Below are 21714 nucleotides of genomic sequence, written 5' to 3' on the forward strand. Positions count from 1 at the left end.
GCGTTCACCATCTTTGGTGCTCATTTCACCACGTCTAAACTTAGCGTACCAATCCTTGATGGTTGATTTTCCTGGGACAGTGTCCGGAAACTTCGCATCAAGCCAAGTTTTTGCTTCAACTGCATTTCTTTTCTTCAAAAACAATATTTTATCAACACGCAAAATTCCTTTTTATCCATTTTTTTCACAATATTTATCCGACAGCTATCAAATTTATACACGCATCTTTCGAGGATTACGGTTAACTAAAACCATATGGATATAATTTTATGGATATATTTTATTTATCTATGTGTCAGGCTGGGGGCTTTTCAATTGTCCTGTTTTATGGTGTTTTAATTAAAAATTAAAAGCAATATTTACTTAGAAGTCTTGATATCTCGATATAACTGAGCTATAACCACCATTTGATGCAAAGAATGCAATCGTCATCGACTAGATGATTATGGAAATATTTAGATTACTTGCCTTGAAATATATATGTGTTTCGTATTTTTGTGCAGTTTTTCCTTATTTTTATATATTTTACAGATTTATAGAAACAGATTTTGTATCTATGAAATGTATAATAAATTAATATTTACAATACAATACAATTTAAGTTGGATTGTAAACAAATGAACACGTAAATGGTGGTTAGAAAATGTTAACGTTTCGTAACGTATTTGGTTGGTGTTTAACTTTATATAGCGAATTTCTAAATTTAGCAATTCTGTTCATACTAAAATCTTAGTAATCATGTTTATGTAAGAGATAGTTTGTTTTTATTTATATTATCTCAATTTCTTTTTCTTAATGCGCAATACAAAGATATGTACTAATCAAGGAAATCATAAATCATTTCTAGTATTTATGGTACTTATAGTGCCATTCTAATTTAACATTTATGACCTCTTCTAATTTTCGATCATTTATGTTTAAAAGGGTTTGAACAATAATCTAAAGTGAACTAGGTGGTATTGCCTGGCAACATCCTTAATTTTGCAATATTTTTTGGCGCCATGAAACAGTACTTGCCAGCAATGACTATTAATTTCACTTCATATTAATTTCATAATTCATTACATTCTTCCAGACCATCCAGTCCAGTCCATTCAGACGATGTTTTTATAAACAATACTTCTTCCACATAACCAAATAGTTCTTACTTATTTATTATTCTCGACCTACATATACATTGTAGTTAATTTTTCACACTCCATACCAATTAGATTCGATATAATATGCAGTGTTAGGGAGCAACACATAATATTCTGCAACCATCTGATCTACAGTGTATCTTATGTCAGGCATACTTCTAAAAATTAAATTACATCAAATTCAATTAAACCTTTCAATTATATTAACCAAGTAACCATTCGAGTTCATTCTTTAAAATATTATTTTTATCGATCCACATGGTGTATTGTCCGTAACAATAATTTATGATTTCTCGTATTATAATCTAAACTTCTTTAAGAGCTGCTTTTAAAACCAAAGAAACAATATGTTATGATTAATTTATCCATGGTAACTGAGGAAAACACTTACACTGCTCCAGGAAAAAAACACTCCTGTTTCCAGCATAAATAACAATTTATCTGCAATGAATTCTTAAAAATATTATGACCAACAAAACCTAATGAAAGGTTATCTAAATTTTATCTTTGTCATCAACTTTTGTTATCGGTTTCCTCTAAAATCATTGTATTAAATTAGGTTTATAACGAAAAATTGACTCCCTATTTTTTATATATTTGATATCGAATAGAAAGAGCATTAAAGTGATCATAATTCGGCACTAGCTTAGCACGCGGGCGCTTTCTGATGGTGAATCCAACACTATATTGTTTTTCATCTTTTGGTAGATTTTAATCTCAGTGTAGCCCCATGTTAAATTCAGTGCAACTTGCAACACTCTAAATATTATTCACTAATTCAATTCAAATGCATTTACTTAATATGTAATAGTATAAAAACAATGCATTTTACCGTTTTTACTATACAAAAACACTAACTGATTTTAAATGGGCAGTATATTTGGCATCGTAAAAACATGAGTTCACTGTTATTTTGATTATACATTATCTTATGCAGCACATTTTAATTTTCACTGGATCCTACCTTCCATAATTACTAGTTGTAGTTGATTAATTTCTTCTACATCTACGTCGTCGAAATCGTTGTTTCGCCATTCACATGACTTTCCGTCTCTATATATGTATATATAAAACTAGCAGGACGACTAGATGCCATAAATTGCCGAATTAAATTATGAATGAGTAGAAAACTAATACTAAAACAAGAAACATAGAGTTCAACTCTATTAAATCAACTGTAACTCTTTACAGCTAAGATAAAATCAATGAGAAATAGTTCAGTTATGCTGAAAAAACACTAAAATGCTGGAATACAGGATTTAATGACGTTAAATTATAAGAGATAAAAAAGGGTCAATTACTAAAATTTGCCAATGATCCGTTAAAAACAAAACGGTCAAACACATGACTTAATAGAAAGTCTTTATATAAGAAGTTAAAATAAGCAAAATATCAAAATAATAAAGACAGAGAAAGGATATAGAATCTTCAAAACCACGTCTTTCAGCGACACTGATGGTATTTATCATATAAAAGCATACATTTTTAAAACTAGATAATAGTCAGCTAATGGAACGGATAACAAATCTCCCTTATTCAATTCAAAATATGTTAATCTTTAGTTTAACATAGTTTAGTTAGACTTTAGTCCATAAGAAATCAATTAATCATGATTTAGAAAATTGTTATACTTGAATATTGAAAACACGGAAACGTAAAAAAAGATAAATTGAAAAGCAATTTTGTCATCCCAATAAAAATCAATCAGGAAAATAGTATAATTTTTAATAATTTAATGTTTAATTTTAATTTTAATTGTCATAATATTCAATAACATTAAAGAATTGCCGATTTGTAATCCACATTTCATATAAGTAAATGTTTTTTTAGTAGGCATGCGTCAACAGGAGGTATTTTCCACTAAAAATTCCAAATTATTATTATTTTGTAATGATTTATACTAATCGAATTAACAATGTCAAACACTTTGTATGCCTGTTTTTTGTTAAAAATGTTATGCTGAATAAATAAGTAGTCTGGATAACTTAGATAAACTATTTGTAATCTAATTTCATCTTACTTAGATTACATATTCTTGGTTTATACTAGCTTTGGAAACTATCGACTGAAAACAATCGAAACAATTGATAGTCGCAAAACATTCGAAACAGTCGATAGTCAAAAAACTAGCGACTAGATGCACGGTTCGACTTTTTTTCAATTCGTGATATCAGACGAAGATGTACGAATACTTTCCTGTACAAATTGTGAGAGAGGAAAGAATGGAGATTATTGCTTGGGACAGTTATTTTATATGTAGTTATATTTTCAAACTGTAGTATAAGCGAGACCGGATGCATAAATTCCTTCACCAACTGACTTTAAAAAAGGAATGGAAAAAAAATAATTACTGAATACTATTATAACAAACATGCTATTAATAATATAATTTTAAACGACGTAGAATTTCTTTTATATTTCAATTTTCTGTGGATCTGTAAAAAGGAATGGAATTTTTCTATGGAATGGAATACCCAACAAATATTTTATTGTATTTTAATGTGTTAATTACTATTTCTATATAATATACAATATAAAATATAGAAAATACAATAGAACTTAAACAAAACCTAAAAACTAAAGATGTACAATAAACGATAAATAGTACATACAAATTAAACATATACCTGATCATAGAAAAGAAACTGATCCATGACATAATTAAAAATAATTGGATTGAAATGATATAGATGCTTCATTTATTATGGAACGGAAATATTTTTTAACAAAAATCGACCGAGTAATGGACAAATTACCCATTATTGCCATAAAAACAGTCAAAATATTTTACTATTTATCATCCAAATTTTAATCTATTTACCCTATTACATTAACCATCTTGAAAAATATTGTACCAAAATGTTATAATATTAATATACAATATATTATTATTTACAAGTAAACTACCCAAAAAATCATAAAACACATATATTGCATATAAATCTAAGAACGACAGAACCAGAACGTTAAAAATCAGTCGAATGAAACAAGTAGAACCAAAAGTAGTAGCTAAAAGTACGACTGAAACAGTCAATTGTAAATAATAACAAAATCAGTCGGACTGAAAACAGTCGACTGAAATAGTCACCAGGAAAAACTAGTGAAAACAGTCGAACCAAAAATAGCGACTGAAACAGTCGATAGTAAAAAGTAGTCAATTACTAAACAATCGATAGTCAAATTCAGTCGATAAATCTGAACACTAGTTTATACCATAACGTTTATTTCAATATAAAAAATATAAACAGATAAATAAAACAAATTATAAATTGCCATTAATGTTATGGTGTACGTTATAAATATTTGTTATATAATATATATATTTAACACAGAAGATGGACAAAATTATATAAATACCATGCAATGGAGTGTTAAACTCGTAGTACATCTTACTGTAACACCTCAACATGTAAACAGTGCGACCCGTACGTGTCACTCAATTTATATGCCAAGTTTTCTAGGTCGTATTTTATTGTATTATACGCTTTCTTCTGCGGCGACTAGAACAATATTATTTCTTTAATACAATCAAGCATGGAGGAGGTTCAGTTATAATTTCGGCGGAAATATCATAGTATACAGCTGGTGCTCTCATTCGCATCAATAACCGGATTAGTGTAAATGTACACCTTAGTTCACTTAATGATGACATTCTTACTATGAATAGCATATTACTGTCAAATACTGCCATATTCCAAGATGATAATGCGCCCATTGTACATAGCCAAAAAAATTCAGTCAGGCTTTGAAGAGCATTAAAATGTCATCAAACAGCTTCCTTGGTCAGAACAAGTTTCAAATCAGAGAATGGGGAGTAGAATCCCATCTCTAACTTCATTGAAGCAATTGGCTGATGTTTTGGTGCAATAATGGGACAACATTTCGTTGGACATTCTACCAATCTATTCCACGAAGCTGCTACAGCTCTTGTAGCACCATTATAACAGCAAATGGTGACTCATCACCTTATTATTAAATAAAGGTTGTGTACATGTCTGGTTTATATTATGTAGTCCTTGTATTTTAATTCTGCGTAATTTGTCTGCTCCGGACAGTTATAAAAACCAACGTCAACATTCTCAATATTTCCAATTATCGAAATTGTAGTATATACAAATATGACCGATCGCGAGTTTTACTATAATTTGTTTATATTTTTGTTTATATATTAATTATATATTATATATATTTTTTTCTAAAACACATACAAAGAGTTCGATATTTTTGTCCTTTTAATTTTGAGTCCTTTATGTTTTCTTTAAAAAAAAAAGCTTTGATCGTTAATGTAAAGGAACCTGGTGTTATTAGCCTTTCTTTTTCATTTTAAGATTTGTCGCCTTTGAGAATACCTATCAAAATATGTAATTATAATGAATGGCCACATTGTTGATGTTCTTCAAGGGCTCTATTTGTCAAATGTGATATCTTAACACATCTAAGGTACGTTAAAACTTCATAAAAGTTCATTTCTAATTAGGCGATACTCAGTGTCATTATCTTTCTGATTATTTATTTGATTTTAACGTGTTTTGCGACACCCAAGCTGAGTTTCATGAAATGGTGTGTATATTCATAGAGTATTCCCGTTTTCTCTTTTTAACTTCCATTTATTATTTATTAAATCTCCAGTTAGTATGTTCTTATTTATAATTATTCATTTATTATTCTCTGTTTGATTCAGTTCTAGCATGTGGTCGCCAGCTGCCCCATAGCGGGTTGTGGGCATTGAAGTCGCCACCAATTATTTTGGCGGCATCGTCCTCGAAAAGTGCCTCTAATTCGTCCCGATTTTGGATGTTAAAGCATCTCCGATAAATAGAAGAGATAACAACCTGCCTGTCAAAGATGGATATGATTATGGAAGTAGCTTTCGAGACTGCTGTTCTGTGGAGATGGGATTGAAGGATGACCTTTTAATTAGGATTGCGGTGTACCGCTGCCGGAGATACGATCGTTTCTATATACTCTGTAATTCGGAATTGTGAACCTATTCGAGGGTTTCAGGAATAAGCACGATGTTTCCTAGTACTTATCCAGTTTCCAGGATAAGTACAATGTCAATGTTGTGACTTACCAGTGCTTCGATGAGCTCCTCCCTTTTATTGCGCCCTGATTGTGCATCCCAGGACATGATAGTTACAGATCTTGGGTGGTTATTGGCCATTCACAGACATAAACATAGACGCAAATTGCTGTGAGAGTGTTTGGAGACCATTTTCTTTATTTCTTCGAGCTGGGCCTGCGGTATGCAGATTTCTGCTTTTGTGGGTTGCGGTTGCGATTGCATCGGTTCGTTGGTGTTTGCCAATTTCATAATAATTTTCTTTCTCCCGCCATTATCCCGGACAGGTTTGTGGAGCGGGTGGTGGATTGTTGATTTTTGGGCTGGTTTTTGGTTGTCTATCGCGGGTCTGCAACTGCATCCGAAGAAGTTGCAGGTATGTGGTTCTTCGCAGTTACTGCACTTCGCTGGGGTTGTTCTTTCTTTTGTACAGGATCTTGTTTCATCATTGCCTGCACACTTCATGCATTTTGAAGATGCCCGACAATGGTTGGTGGAGTAGGTGCGTCTCTATTTTCACTCTCTGGTCCATGAAATATTTAATGTTGTAGATGTGCTTCTCGTCTCTGGGCACGATAACTTGAATTATTGGTATAGGTTTACCATCTTTCCTGTGCCAGCGTTGGATGAAGCGAGGATGGAACCCCTGAAGTTCCAATTCCTCTTTCGCCTCGTCTGGTTTTATCGGTTCTACTAGACCGCGGAGACTCCTGTCTTCTGGGGGTCAGAATGAATGATATTCATTTTTTTTGCTGTCCAAAATATTTGTGAGCTCCCTGAAGTCTTTGTCTGTAGCTGTGTAAAAGAAGCCACTTTTTTTAGTTTGGGTCCTGTTACAATCCTACTACAATGGTGTATATTTTGCAAATTCTTCAGAGGTCTGAAAAATATACCTTATTCCGCAAGACGACTGGTGGAACTTTGGTGGTGGTTGCTGGCGGTTGTGTTGTGGGTTGGGAACTCTGAGTGATTATGCTGGCTGTATTTCTGGTTGTCAGAGATAGAGAGGCATTGTTCTGCTCTTTTTTGGTTCCAAGAGCCTTAGCGGTTTTCTGAGATTTGGTGGATACTGGCACATTTTTGACGGTGGTGATGGGAAATATTTCTCTATGACTCGTCGTTGTTGTAAAGGCTGGGTTGGCAATGGGCTTTCTGTTTTTATTGTGGATGTGAATAACCTCGGTATCTGATGTGATTATTCCGTCGCTGTTGTTGGATTCCTGTTTTTTGGCAAATCGTTTAGGAGACTACGCCTTTTCCGTTTTGAGGTTGGGATGGTGAAACCTTCATCATCAATGGTGTCCGCCGTAGACTTCATGTCCATATCTTCTGTTAGTTTTCCTTGTTCTGGTTTGGACGGGGCGAGAGATTTCCTTAATTCTGACATTTCAATTCTTAAATCATCAATTCGTTCAACATAGTCGATATTAGTACTAGTAACCATAATGGCAGAGTCTCATGTGTCTGCTTCCCTTGATCTCATTGCAGGTTCATTATCTTAGAGACGTGTAATGCGTCGTGCGTTATCTTCCTATCATGCTGTATGAACTTGTCATACTTCATTTTAGCATAGTTTATCATTACTATCAGCTATCGTATATATATTGTGGACGTAGAGTGAGTAACTTACTTGTTGATAATTTTAATATGTTATTAGCATAAAAGAAAAACAATCGTTGAAAAATACAAATATTTAGATATTGCACATCGTATGAGTCTAAACATTGCAAATTTGGTATTAGTAACTAGCGGATATGTTAACCACAAATATATGTTGCAATCCAAAGTAATTCTAAACAATTCCGTTTTAGTCCAACTAGAGATTCGCATAGCTTGAGAACTATGTTGCTGTGTATTGTTTACTTAATAATATCTCAATGCTTTAAAGTCTTGGGTGAAAATGTGACAGTGCCTTCTAATACAAAACCAGTGTGGAGTGATGAGATAACAGCAAACGATAATATAATAATTGACTGGCTCTTAGCTGACATAAAAGAATCTACCGAAGGTGAAATACCTAACTATGACGGCTCGTTTAACAATTTGAATGGTTTTAATATGGGTTCCATAGGTATATTTATCTCTTATTACTTTTACAGATATAGTATGTTAAGTGCCTTCAGTAATTATTTTTCGTTTTATTTTAAATACACCATTATTAGAAAAAAGTTTTAATATAAGTTAATCAAAATTATTCTGACAATATGGCCGTATCGAATTGAACGAGTGAATCGAGAACATCATTCATATGGCAGAAATACATTGCTTTCAGCATTTCAAAACCAGACAAGTCATGCTTTATGGATTTGAACAGTAGTAATTGATTAATGAGTGTGGCCATATTTCTCATTTCAGCTGCAACAATGTATCCTTCATAACTCGTGCAACATGAAACCGAGCGTTGGCATGCTATAATGTGATTTTGAGTCAGTACTAGATATGGTTGATATTTTTTGGACTACACTCTCGTTTCATTTGTTCAATTAACTTCCATATACATCTGCAGTACCCGTTACTTTCAGTTTGGCAACTCGTAATGCTACATCTTCCTGATCCTATCATATACACAGCAAACATGTTTGGCCATGACTATTGAGCTTTCCTATCAATATGGGTGGTCACTCATAGTCTAACCCATCAGTTTCTGCTCCTAAAATGTTCCATATCGTCTTAATAAAGATTAACAAGGAAGTAACGAAACAAAAATGTTGAAACGGCTTGAAGTAGAATTTCCACAGGATTTATTTAGGTGACGCTTTCCTTATTATTGGATATTTCCCATCGCATGTCAATGTCTGAATACAGTTAATTCGCAATCTGACCACTTTATAATCATTATAACTAACACCTACAGTTGGCATATAACGCAGCCCTATAGCTTTCTGAAAGTATCTGATGAGCCTTAGTAGCCGATTTCTTCAAATACAACAACAAAAGCAATGAATATCACAAATGCCGTTTCAAACATTCTGCAAACACTGAATAACTTATAATATGGCTAGTTAATTCTACCAGATTGTACAACAAATATATTATTAATTTATTTATCAATGTAAAATAATTAATTATGTTTAAAAAAGAATCCGATTGTTATGAAAGTTCATGCATTATAATCATAATTAACTAATGTTTTACGTGAATCTGATCCTTCAAAATCAATAATTTACGGCTGAGCTTGTTGATTTAAAAATGGGTTAGCAAAGTTTAGTGGCGATCCATATAAAAGATGTTCAAAACTTCATGAACACCTGAGATCGTTCCAAGAATACAGCTTGACATTAATACATGACTTTAGCTTTTAGCGATCATCGCTTGGTCAAAAGAGAATTAATAGAAAGTATAAAAGAATATAAATTCACTAGGCACTGTAAGAATGTTCTAATTATCAACTATTCAATAAAAGCATAACTAAATACACTAACTTTTTAAAGTGCTAATGAAATTTAGTATGAGCTAGCATTCAGCTTACAAAAAGGCCCACATAGCTCAAAGATACCATTGCAAAATTAATTGATTAAAGTTCAATTCTTAATATAGGGTGGGGCAAAAGTGCCCCTACCATTTTGATTTCACACTAATGTGGGGGCAAAAGTCCCGCTACCATTTTGATTTAATTCGATTTAACTATTGTATTATGTAGGCTCTGTAAATCTAGGCTCTGGGATATGTTCTAGACGAAATACTGCACGTTTTTTAGTTCCATTTCTGGGAATTTTATACAGAAATCGCCCAGTGATTTGCTAAGGTTGATGTAAACTTTGAAAACATTGGTGATTTCTTTCACCACAACTAGTTAAATCGTTGAATTTTCACAGTCTATTTCGGGCAAATTATATCCAATTCCACTTTTGTTTGGTTTAATAGTATATCTTAAGGTCAGCAAATATTTGCGCTTTTTGTTGATTACTGTGTGCCCAATTTCCAAGTATGTCTTGTTGAACTGTGTAGACATGATCGTTCTAAAATTTTGGTGGCTTTCCCTAGCTAATAGCCTATTTCCGTATCATCTGTTCGATTTCACAGATAACACAACTATATACGGTATTGGCATTGAGCAATCAAAAACTTTTATTTATATGGATAACTGTAGATTACTGTATATGGTAAATTGGGAGGCTGAATCAGCAGCCCATTTATTTAAATTAGTTCTAGTTTTGGAAATATTTAATAAATTCATTATTATACTCGTTCTATTACATTAATAACTATTTATTAAACTAAAAGGTATATATCATAAATAAACAGAATCTTCAAGCGCAGCAGAGGTTAAACTGAGTCTTTTATTCCACTTCACTGCTGCTAGGATATATTTTAAGCATTAGGATCTAACATTAATGGTTCATCATTCATTCCAAGTTCTTTAGTATATCTTGATGTAGCCAGTCTCCTTGCTTGTAACTCATGTCGACGTCATGTGTAGTTTTTCCTGAAAAAAAAAGTTAGGAATACCAAAAATGTATTTTGACGAAACATTCGAGCTCCACCCTTGTAGTAATTTTGCAATAAATTGTCGATTATCTGCTTGTAATATGGTGATATGTGGTTACCAAGAATGATGTGAATAAGTAAACACTTTGAAAAGATGCTTATTCTGGTGCTTCATCGGGTGTTAAACATTTTGTAAGCTTTCGAATAACAAACCAAATCATACATTTCTCTTATAAAAATTAAATGTTTTTCGTCCATAACATAATAAAATCGCTTTAATTGCTCGCCGGTGGTGAAGACGATTTAGTTCTAATGCATTTTTTACACTTACACCTGGACAAATTGACAATAGATTAGTGTCCATACTTGGGATAGGTGGAATTTATACTGTACTATATTTTATATTTATACCGCCAACATTCATAGAGCAACAGCAGCAATCATCTACATGATTTTCCTGTTGGTACAGTAAATGTCTTTTTAATAAACAAACTTTATTTCAAAATACAATACTAATTTTACTGAGACGACAGTAAAAGACCTCTCCATCCATGCCTATACAAGCTTCTATTGGCTAGGACTGCACATGCGCACTTGTTATAATCTAGCCTGACAGTTTCATAATTCGTCCTTTTTTACCACGCCTTCCGTACCACAGTCTTAGTTGTGGTTAGATGTCATTTTTAGGTTAATTTTGTATTTTCATTTTTTTGAGGTAATATAATTATTTCATAGGCAAAATTAGCAGCAGATAATGCAAAAATAGGTGTATAAAGTGTGAATTACTAATAAAGTATTATCATTTTATAACACTAATTTTGTAGATTGTTATGGAACAAAGTATATATTTTTAGGTTAAATAATATGGAAACAGAACTTATCTGAAGATTATAGTAGAGGTAAGAATGAAATATGGTCATGCTTGTATACGTTTTCTATCTATTTGTTATTATAATTATATCTTTATGATTTTATAGATATTTCAAAAGAAGAAAAAAGCTATAACGAAGCTAAAAGCTAACGCAGTGTCATGAATTTTCAGCATAGTTTAAATATAAGGTGTACTTAATAGAAAGTGGTTGGAATAAATTGATAACATAATATCTGATCTATTATTTCTTTCGGGTTATATTAACTCCTCGGAGCCGATAAATACAGACGAAATATTACAAAAAAAAAAGAATATATATTAAAGGAACAATAATAAAAAAGACAGACAGCAGGTTATCCGTTTGTATACTTCTTTATTATATTTAGATTAAACTATCCTCCACACCACCTATGAGGTAGAATTCCAGGCACGTTCTTTTTAAGTTTGGGTAGTGTCCCCTGTAGGCCTAATTCGTTTTCCTTATAAATAACTTTTTTGTTGAAATCTCTGAAGCTGAACCTCAATGTTCTTAAGTATTTGGCTTTGTGATTGTTGATCGATTGATTTCAAAGTTTTAATTATACTGAAAACTCTATTGTCAAAGTCATTTTCTGCCATTGGTTCTTCCGCTTCTCCCTGTATATATTTTCCTTGCAAAATTCTTCTAGTTTCGTCTTTGTTCTGCGATTTAATCACTGAGCATAACAATCTACAAAATTAGTGTTATAAAATGTTATAAAATGTAAAATACCTTCATACACTTATTTTCGCATTATCTGCTGCTAATTTTGCCTATGAAATAATTATATTACCTCAACAAAATGTAAATACAAAACTAGACTAAAAATTACATCCAACCTCAACTAAGATTGTGGTATGGAAAGCGTGGGAGAAAAGGACGCGATTTGTGAAAACTGTCAGGTAGATTAGAACAAGTGCGCATGTGGAGTCTTAGCCAATAGAAGCAGAAATCAGTCATGGATGGCGAGGTCTTTTACTGTCGTCTATTTTACTGCTATATTTATAATATTGATGTGTTAGCAATATACTAAGTCTAAAGGTATATATATATATATACATATTAATTCCTAAATATTAATTCATATTCATCCATGTCATGTTCCAGTCTTCGTACTGTTTATTATTGCCGGTTACCTTTTTGGGCCTCTCAAAAACTGGTATCTCTTCAGGCGTTTCTTTGATCGGTAACTGTTAAAACTTAAATTTTCTTTAAAAACTCGGACTTATCTAGTTGTACTTTCAGGTTATGGAAAATTAAGTGTAGGGACGTCAAGCCTCTTCTTCTTATCTCGAACTGGCCACAGAATAAGATTGACCAAAAACGATCAGGGGCACGCATAAAATAGATAGCCGATGCATTCATCTTTCGACGTCCAAGCATCTTACATTCAGTCAGCAATCATCCATTCATTGATCAAACATTCATACATTTTCATTAGTTAATTATTTGTATAGTAGTTAGTGTTATTAATAATGTATTAAGGAAAACATAGTTTCATTCAATAAATTACACGAAGACCAACATAAGCAATCGAAAAATTGTCTTAGGGATTGTAGGTGTTCTAGTAAGAAACTAGAGAATATGGTTATGTCATCCATGTAAACTAGACATATTTTTCATTATAGACCACGTGACACGTTATCCATTGTTCTTTGAAAAGTGACTGATACGTTTTTTAAGTCCAAGGATATTCGCAAATATATAATGACCTTGTTCTACGTTGAAGACAGTTCTGCGTATGGACTCCGGATCCATTTCAATATGGTGAAATCCACTAGCGAGATATAGCGTAGTGAAGTATTGGGCTCTTCCAAGTTTATCAAGGATATCAGAAATGTTTGGAATGGGGTATCGATCATCTATGGTTTTTAATGAAGTTGTCTCCAGTTTTATGTAAAACTTATTACTTACTTTTGCAATAATAGGTAAATCAGTCATGGATGGCGAGGTCTTTTACTGTCGTCTACTTTACTGCTATTTGCTGTCTATTTTTAGTATAATATTGATGTGTTAGCAATATACTAAGTCTAAAGGTTTGTAAGTATTGAGTGGACATATATGAACATATAAGGCATATAAGAATATGTTCATCCAATAATGGATTATTTACCAGATCGATGCTTAAGTTCAATTTTCTAAAGTCTATAAATTCTAGGATTCCATCGAAGTAATCATTGAAGGAATATAATGCAAAGCCTATGGATTTGTTGTTTGCCTAAGCTAAAAAATAAATGATTATTACTTTTTGAGTTAACTTTTTGGCTGCTTATGTATATGAAGGGTTATCACATGGGGTTCGATTAATTCTGGATAGTAATTTTCAGCAATGTTTAAGAAGAAAAACATGTAAACCTATGTCGATTAGTATTCTTAAATCTAAGTTTGGGATGTAATTATATGGAAATTTTCTTCATGTTCAAGTTCTGGAGAAAAATTTATATAAGGATTATGTTCTTCTTTATATAAGGATTTCGATCATCATACGAGAAAAGATAATCATTTGTTTGATAGCTCGTGTCGGAGTCATCGTCAGTTTCTTTCAACATGAGTTAGTTCTTGTAGTTTAAACCGTTGTTGGCCTGAGGAATATCGATTTTTGAAATAATCGTGATTAAGATTCGACTGTTCTGGTTGGTTACGGTATTGATATTGAGAAATTGGTTGTTGAAGTGGTCTTATGAGGTAGAATTATGCTAACATCTGACGTAGGTTTTGGATACTGGGTTTGATGCTTTTGGAAATTTTTACACAAGCTTGGGGAACGTATGCCTTAACAGGTTGTCACTTAATAGGTATTGGTTGGCTAGGATACTGGTTTCTAGAATGTGTTGGTACATGTGTACGTGTATGTGTTATTGAAGGAAGACGTTATGCGTTCAATAACATTGTGACTTTTCGATTCAAAAATTCTGTATTGGATAATTTTTAAATCGACTTTAACCTATTAATATTTCGTAATTGGTTATAATATCAATAGCGGTATTTAAATTTTGCCGGTTTTGTACAATCAGTAATGTTCTTAAATCATTTGATATATTAGCAAATAAATTTTGAGCGGCTGTTCATTCATTGATTATTCATTGACTTATTAAAACATTGCGTGCTTCTAGGTTCCATATTTCTGTACAAATCTTAGTTTTTATCTGGGTGGTAATTCTTTTAAGCCTTTGTATGTAATCAAGATATATCCTATTTTTGTTTCTCACCGTGAAGATGAGCTGTTATTTAGTGATGAAGTTAGATCTAATGATCGGGTCACTAAATTTCTATTTTAATTCGATTCTTAAATTTTGATTGTTGATCTAGTTTAGAGCTTTCTTCCCTATTTCTAGTTCTAACACTCGGGTACGTAATGCATGCAAAATGTATATACAAGGTGTTTATATGAATTTCTTCTTTAATGAGTAATTGATTGATGATTACGCTCATTATGTATTATAAATAATATAAAATTATAATTTATAAGGAATGCACCAATAAGATTCTACTTTACTGGATAAATTATCTCTGGATTTCCTTTTACAATAAACACTTTCAATGTTTTCTTTCATAAATTTAATTCAGTATAATAATTTTCTAACTTAGTTAATCAGAATTACACCATTAAGTGACTTACTGTAAAGTATTCGTCCCTGGATCGCTCCTGATGTCGAAGTAGTAGAAGCCGTCTGCAATGAGATTTGCTTCTAGACTGGTGTGCTATTCGCCTTTGACACTAGCTATGCCAATTTGTCCTGTGTTCCTTATGCTAACTGCTACTCGTTGAAGTCCTTGTCCAAATCCAAAGCAGGAGTCCGCGTCCAAGTATTTGTAGTAACAGCGTTGAGCAGGGTTCGAACATCTTAATAGTACTAACGGTTTTCACAATTCACTAGGAACTATGTGATAATCTGGAAGTATCTGCGCCAATTATACTTGAAACTCGGAATGCCTTTATAAAAAAAACTTTATTTCAAAATGCAATAAATAATATACTTAACACTATCAACTAACTGATACGTTACAAACGAATGAACTAAAGAATTAAAAGCAAAATTTACTGTTATACTTATAGTATAATATTGACATGTTAGCATTATACTAAGTCTAATGGTTAGTAAAGTATTGAGTGGACATAAATGACCATATAACTGTACTCATGACTAGCGAATCTTTCATTGCAGTTGTCATAATTTTTCCACGTTACTGAGCAAATAACAAAAACATTTTATATCAACTTTCCAATATTGTTTTTGCGTTAGTAATATCAATAATCGTTCTCATCTGCTCGGGATTTGTTTGAATTAAGGCGCATTTTGTTTGAAAATCAATTTCTCTTTTCGTATGTGCAAAAAAATATTTCGCAGAAAACAATTTTCATCGAACACAGAAGAAATAACTGAGGTAGAGTGGTATTTTGCTTCAGAAAAAGCATTATAATATGAGAAAAACAAATCGAAAGAACGTTTGAACAAGTAAATCAACGTTTAACGAAATTATGCTAAAAAATAAATTCATTTAGATATTTTAAAACAAGAGCCGTCGTTTTCTAATTTTCACTCTGCGATCATATTACACATCCTAATATCAGTAGTAGACTTTTAATTTATCAATTTTCTAGGGGAACTTTTGGGAAGTTCTTCTCCATATGCAACAAATTTACCCAGGAATCTTGATGTAAATAAATTAATAAAATTCAAAGATTGTTTCAGTTTTTCTACAAATGGTGTAATGTATTTCTTTTTAGGTAAGAATATTAATAAATATATATTTAGGTATTATGGGCGATGTATTTTCAGGAAAACAAGCACTACGTGAAATCATGGATTTGGATACTTCTACTAGAGCTGTAAGTAAAACCAGGCTTATCAAAATAAATATCTTCGTATTCACTTTAATTTTTTAGCACAATTTAGCAACCCCTTATATAGATGGCGGTATAATTTATGGAAATAGCAGATATAAATGTATCCAATATCGCAAAAACGGAATCCATTTGGATGAAAATGGACAACTCATATCACATGGTAACAGATAAAATAAATCTACAATGTCAATGATTTGGAAATCATCATTCATATCTAGATTTGGAAGAAAAATCATTAAAGGACATTACCCAACACTTGACACGCGTCTGGCTCTTGTGGCATAACAGAGTTGCTTCCAAAATAAAAGGGATCCGTACTAAATTTACTTCCGAAGATGTACGTGTTAATACGTAACATATTGTTAATTACATATTATCATCTTATTTGCAGATTTTCAATGAAGCTAGGAAGTGGACTATAGCAATTCAGCAAAGCATATATTTGTACGAATGGTTACCATTTTGGCTTAATGAAACCATCTCCAATTATAGTATCTATAACTCACTTCTATTTCCTCAAATATCGCATTCCTTTTATGGTGGTATATATGGGCTAAATAATGCTAATTTTTCTGTCCTAATCGTACGTATATGTTTTATTATTCATAGAACATATACTAATTTGTTTCTATATATATATATATATATATATATATATATATATATATATATATATATATACATCAATATATTGTCTATTGGTTTTTATAGAACTTATATTATTATATATAATGTCTTACTATATGTTTGAGCGCTTGAGCATATATAATAGTTTGAGCGTACTGCGCCTCGCGAAATACAATAAAGAGAAATTTCAGTATTTTTTTCCTGTTCTTTCGGCCGGTATTGCTTTCATTATGTCGTAATATACTTTTTTTGTTCATCTGACCTGTTATATATTGCTTTGACAATATATATTGCTAAACATTTATTTCCTTATTTGCTTTTAGCGTGTATGTTCCTTCTTCAGTTTATTGTTAACCTAAAGTGTTTCTGATAATGTTTCTTTCATTCTTTTGAATTTCTACAATGTTCCACTTTCTGTTCAAAATGAGAGTTTCAGCTTCTTAAAGGCAATCCAGCTTGATCACAGTATTGTAGTGCTTCAGTTTTATATATTTAGAGATATATTTTTTGTTGTAAATGTATTTTGTAAGTTTACAAACTGTATCCATTTTTTTAACAGCGCATCATATCAGCGATCCTTTCCTATCCAACTTCTTGAATAGTTCCGCTATAAATATTTGAAAGGATAAACTATTTATGTTCCGTTATATTTAGTTTCTAAAAATAAAATTTATAGACCTAGTCTTTGTGCTATCTTTTTGAACCTGTATTTGTTTTTGAGCTCTATTTGTTTTGGAAGTCCTGAGTCCAAACAGTCTATCGTAATTTTGATTCTCCCTATTTTGATTGGTTGGTCAAACTGTCAGTTTAGCGTAGAGCGTAGAGCTAATGGTTCTCCATTAGCTCTCCATTAGCTCCGTTTCTGTAACCTGATTTTACATTTCTATAGAGCGAAGGGAGGAAAGAAAGGTATCCTGACTTTCTTGACTTTTTATAGAACGTATGCCTATACATTCCCAGATTCATGTTTCAACCTTTTCAAGGTCACCGCAATTTTTCGCTACTTATCTGTTTATTGTTATAATTAGGGATGACCTAGACTCTAGGATTCCGTTCTACAACTACTAAGTCGTTTTAAATTTATTCCAAATCAGCTACTAAGTTAAAACACTAGACTGTGTCCATGCTGAAATGAAATATTATCTGAACGATAAGAGGTTTAAAATTTATTAATGTATTACTACTAGTCGCTGCCGATTAACTTACACATATGTTTTGCTAGAAGGAGTTACTACTACGTAGTTATCTAGGAATATGTCTAGCCACAATAACATGTTATATTTGTGGTATATCACACTATAAATTAGGCAAAATACATGATCAAAACACTACCTTGCGGTACACCCGCTTTAATTTATTTCATTGCTGAATTCTTCTTGTTTAACTCGAATTATCCTCAATGAGATTAAGAGTGTGACGCATTGCTTCGGTTTCATTTAACATGAGTCCGTTATACCGGACTTTATCTACGATTTGACCTACGTCCAAGAGTACAGCTAAGAATTTTTTTCTCCTCATAGAATTTCCAAGTGGAATGTTTGAATACGATTTAACCTTTTTAACTGTAGTTTTTTCAAATACTTTGGATATTACCAATAGCAGTGAAATTTGGTGATAAATTTTTTTCTATTTGGGGGTTTTTCATATTCCAGAATCATAATAACTTCAGCCATTTTACATTTGGCATATTTCCAACATATTTTAATCTCTTACTATAAAACATTTAATAGTTTGGTTTAGGACTTTGTTCTAATGTTATATTGCTTAACATAATATTAATTTGAGTTAGTTTTCTATTTTGCGCCATATTTTCATAGTTTTTGTTTTCATTTGCTTTATTTATTTTGGAATGATTGAATTTTAAAAGTTATTATTTGCAGCAGCTTTCTAGCTGTCTAAAAGAAGTCCTAACTGCTTTCAAATTTAATTGTTCTATTGTCTTCAATAGTATATTCAGCTGAATGTGATAGCCGCGTTCTTCTGAAAATCCTTCGCAGCCTGTTTGCTTATTTCTTAGTGCTAAGTAAAAAGAAATACAACTGAAATATTGTTGCATCTCAATAAAGCCGACAGAGGTTGAATAATCTCACTGGAGATCAAGATTTATCGCAGAAGAAGACAATACTCCTAAGGTTAGAACTAAAATATTACAATAGCGAGATTCTCCAAGTACAAGGATTATAGAATAGAGATTTTTGAGAGTAAGGAGAACAAAATGCAAAAGCCAGAACGAATATAAATTGTTTCCTACCATATTCAAGATTTTAACCCAAAATTACTAAGAAATAATGAATATATTTAATTTATATTTGGACAGGGTAACCTGCAGCAATCTAAAGATCTGCGACCTTTGACCTAGGTTGTGTTCGATTAACAAATTTCACCTTTCAAGTTTCTATATATTTTATTATATTGCATTTTATTCCAAGGACAAAAACTTAGATTAAATTATCAAATAACCTTTAGACTGCTTAACAGTTGATCAATTAACTATTTCCAGACATATATATGCGATGGAAGAAATCCAAAAGAGTGAAAGGCGTCATATCGCATAACTTATCATATATTATATCTCAACATCGCAGTTTACTTGCTTTCCAAGCAAAATGGAGAAGTTTCCTTATGCTACGTACAGACCCAGCCATCGAAGGACAACGAATGACATTCGGCATTGGATACCGAACATTCGTTGGCCCTCGATGAAATGTGCATATTGTTGTTAGAAGCAAACGTTCGTTGGGTGTGAAACCGTACTTTTCAACGGTAACATCGATTATGGTGCATAGCTACGTGACTGGCAGTGATATAACCACTATATAGCGACAACCAAGTGTTAAAAGCCATGGGTTACTTCCGGAGAGCCATCCACATCGAGCCATCGAAATAAAATATTTATCATTATAAAGTTTAGCTATTCATATAGTGGCGCAGCTAGGTTTAGTGTACTACGGGCAACTACAACAGACCGAAACTTTTACTACATATATCAAAATTGAACAAAATGAACTATGTCTAACGACAAAAACCCAATTATTTTACTTCTATAATAAGATATATATAAGATATCGAAGAGAAACATCTAGAATTTGTATTAAGCATCGAATTTCAAATTCATCAAGTTTGATCAAGTAACCAAACCTCGGGGACATAGAGAGGAATTGGTAAGATAAGCATTCGAAAGTGTATTGTCGTATTTACCTAGATGTAAAAAAATAGCAAAATATTAATATATACAGCACCAGTTTTTATCTCTATGCACCTAACATTGAAGTAAAATTAAGTCATACTTTTAAGCAACTAAATTAATATAGCTGATTACAATTTAACATGAATAACAAGTGTACCGGAAAGTCATTACTGGTTTTTCGCCAGGTTTAAGTATACAATGTTATCATTCGACACATATATCATTTTATTCTACTGACATCAAGCTCCAAAGCTACACATGTTATATTTTGCGAAAGTAACGGCATCACAGATTTATACCTTTTTGAAAATGTCAAGTTTCGCACCTGGAATCCTGCATTTGCAGTATTCATTACATTTCTTACTTAATTATAAGAAAAAAGCCGCATAAAGTCATCGTTTGCTGGTAGAAACTTACGGTGGGCAAATTCTAACTTTAAAAATTAACTTAAAAAACTTTTAAAGTAATTTATATGTAATTTATATGCAAAACAAAAAACGTTCTGGTAGACTAAAAAAGTATGAAGATGGGATACTGCAAAACGTGTTGGATGAACACACAAAACAAACTCAAAAACAATTGACAAATGCACTAAATGTGGCCCAACAAACGATTAGCGATCGATCATCAGTAATGAGAAAAATTCAAAATATGGAAAGATGCACCAACTGATTGACAAGCAAATAAAAAATCGGAAAATCGTTTGTACAATGCTATTTCAAAGGTATTATCGAAAATCGCTTCTCCATCAAACAGTGATGAGTGATGAAATGTGGATTTATCATGAATATTCGAAGCACAAAAATCATAATTATCACCTGGCTATGATCGACTACAAATCGTCAGACAATGTTCTGTATTTCATAAGACCATTGTGGAGTGGTGTATTATAAACTTTTGTTATTGAAACCTGGTGAAATAGTTAATAGTGATTACCACCGTCAACAAATGATCAATTTGAGCCATTTATTAATCAAGAAACGTCCAAAATGTGCTTAAAGGCGCGGTAAAGTGATGTTAGAATAGGTATCGCGCCATCTCATAAAGTAAAACCAGCCAAGGAAGCATCGAATGCACTTAGATGGGACATATTATTGCACCCACCATACTCCAGGCCTTGTCCCGCCCGACTATCTAATTTTCGCATCAATGGGACAGACGTTTGCAGCACAGCCCAAAATGATAATGACTTTCCAGTACACCTGTTATAACATTCGATAAAACGGTATTATTTACTTAGGTCTTATTTACTTCCAATAGGACCCATCGGCAGTTGGTGATCTCCAGAAATTAATAACAAATATTTTCCGTACTCCCAGGGTTGACTATTTTGCTTTAAAAAGATTTGATGGAAATCTATTATCATCCGAAGCCTTCCAAACTTTGGAGAAAGGTTTAAAAGAAGATGGGACGAAGCAATGTGGAAATGGGGCATATTTGAAAAAGCAAATTTTAAATCAGTTTTTACGTATTCGTGATGCTGATCGGTTCTGGTTTGAATACGAAGCTAACGGGTAATTCAATCAGTATTA

At 32.2% G+C, this 21714-nt stretch overlaps 1 protein-coding gene across 2 annotated transcripts in view; it reads left to right on the forward strand.

Annotated features, from left to right (window-relative positions):
• The first annotated feature begins 8032 nt into the window (after positions 1-8032).
• LOC143200586 (dual oxidase 2) overlaps positions 8033-21714 on the forward strand; it is a 37856-nt gene continuing 24174 nt past the window's right edge. For both annotated transcript variants that reach the window (XM_076411055.1, XM_076411056.1), the window contains exons 1-7: positions 8033-8272; positions 16123-16248; positions 16301-16350; positions 16408-16528; positions 16587-16705; positions 16760-16951; positions 21443-21696. In XM_076411055.1, coding sequence (XP_076267170.1) covers positions 8044-8272; positions 16123-16248; positions 16301-16350; positions 16408-16528; positions 16587-16705; positions 16760-16951; positions 21443-21696 — 1091 coding nt within the window. In that variant the 5' untranslated portion in view covers positions 8033-8043. The remainder of the gene's footprint in view (positions 8273-16122; positions 16249-16300; positions 16351-16407; positions 16529-16586; positions 16706-16759; positions 16952-21442; positions 21697-21714) is intronic.

Source organism: Rhynchophorus ferrugineus, unplaced genomic scaffold, assembly GCF_030347505.1.
Source record: "Rhynchophorus ferrugineus isolate W39M unplaced genomic scaffold, kcgeb_rfMv2 rfM8, whole genome shotgun sequence".
NCBI lineage: Eukaryota > Metazoa > Arthropoda > Insecta > Coleoptera > Curculionidae > Rhynchophorus > Rhynchophorus ferrugineus.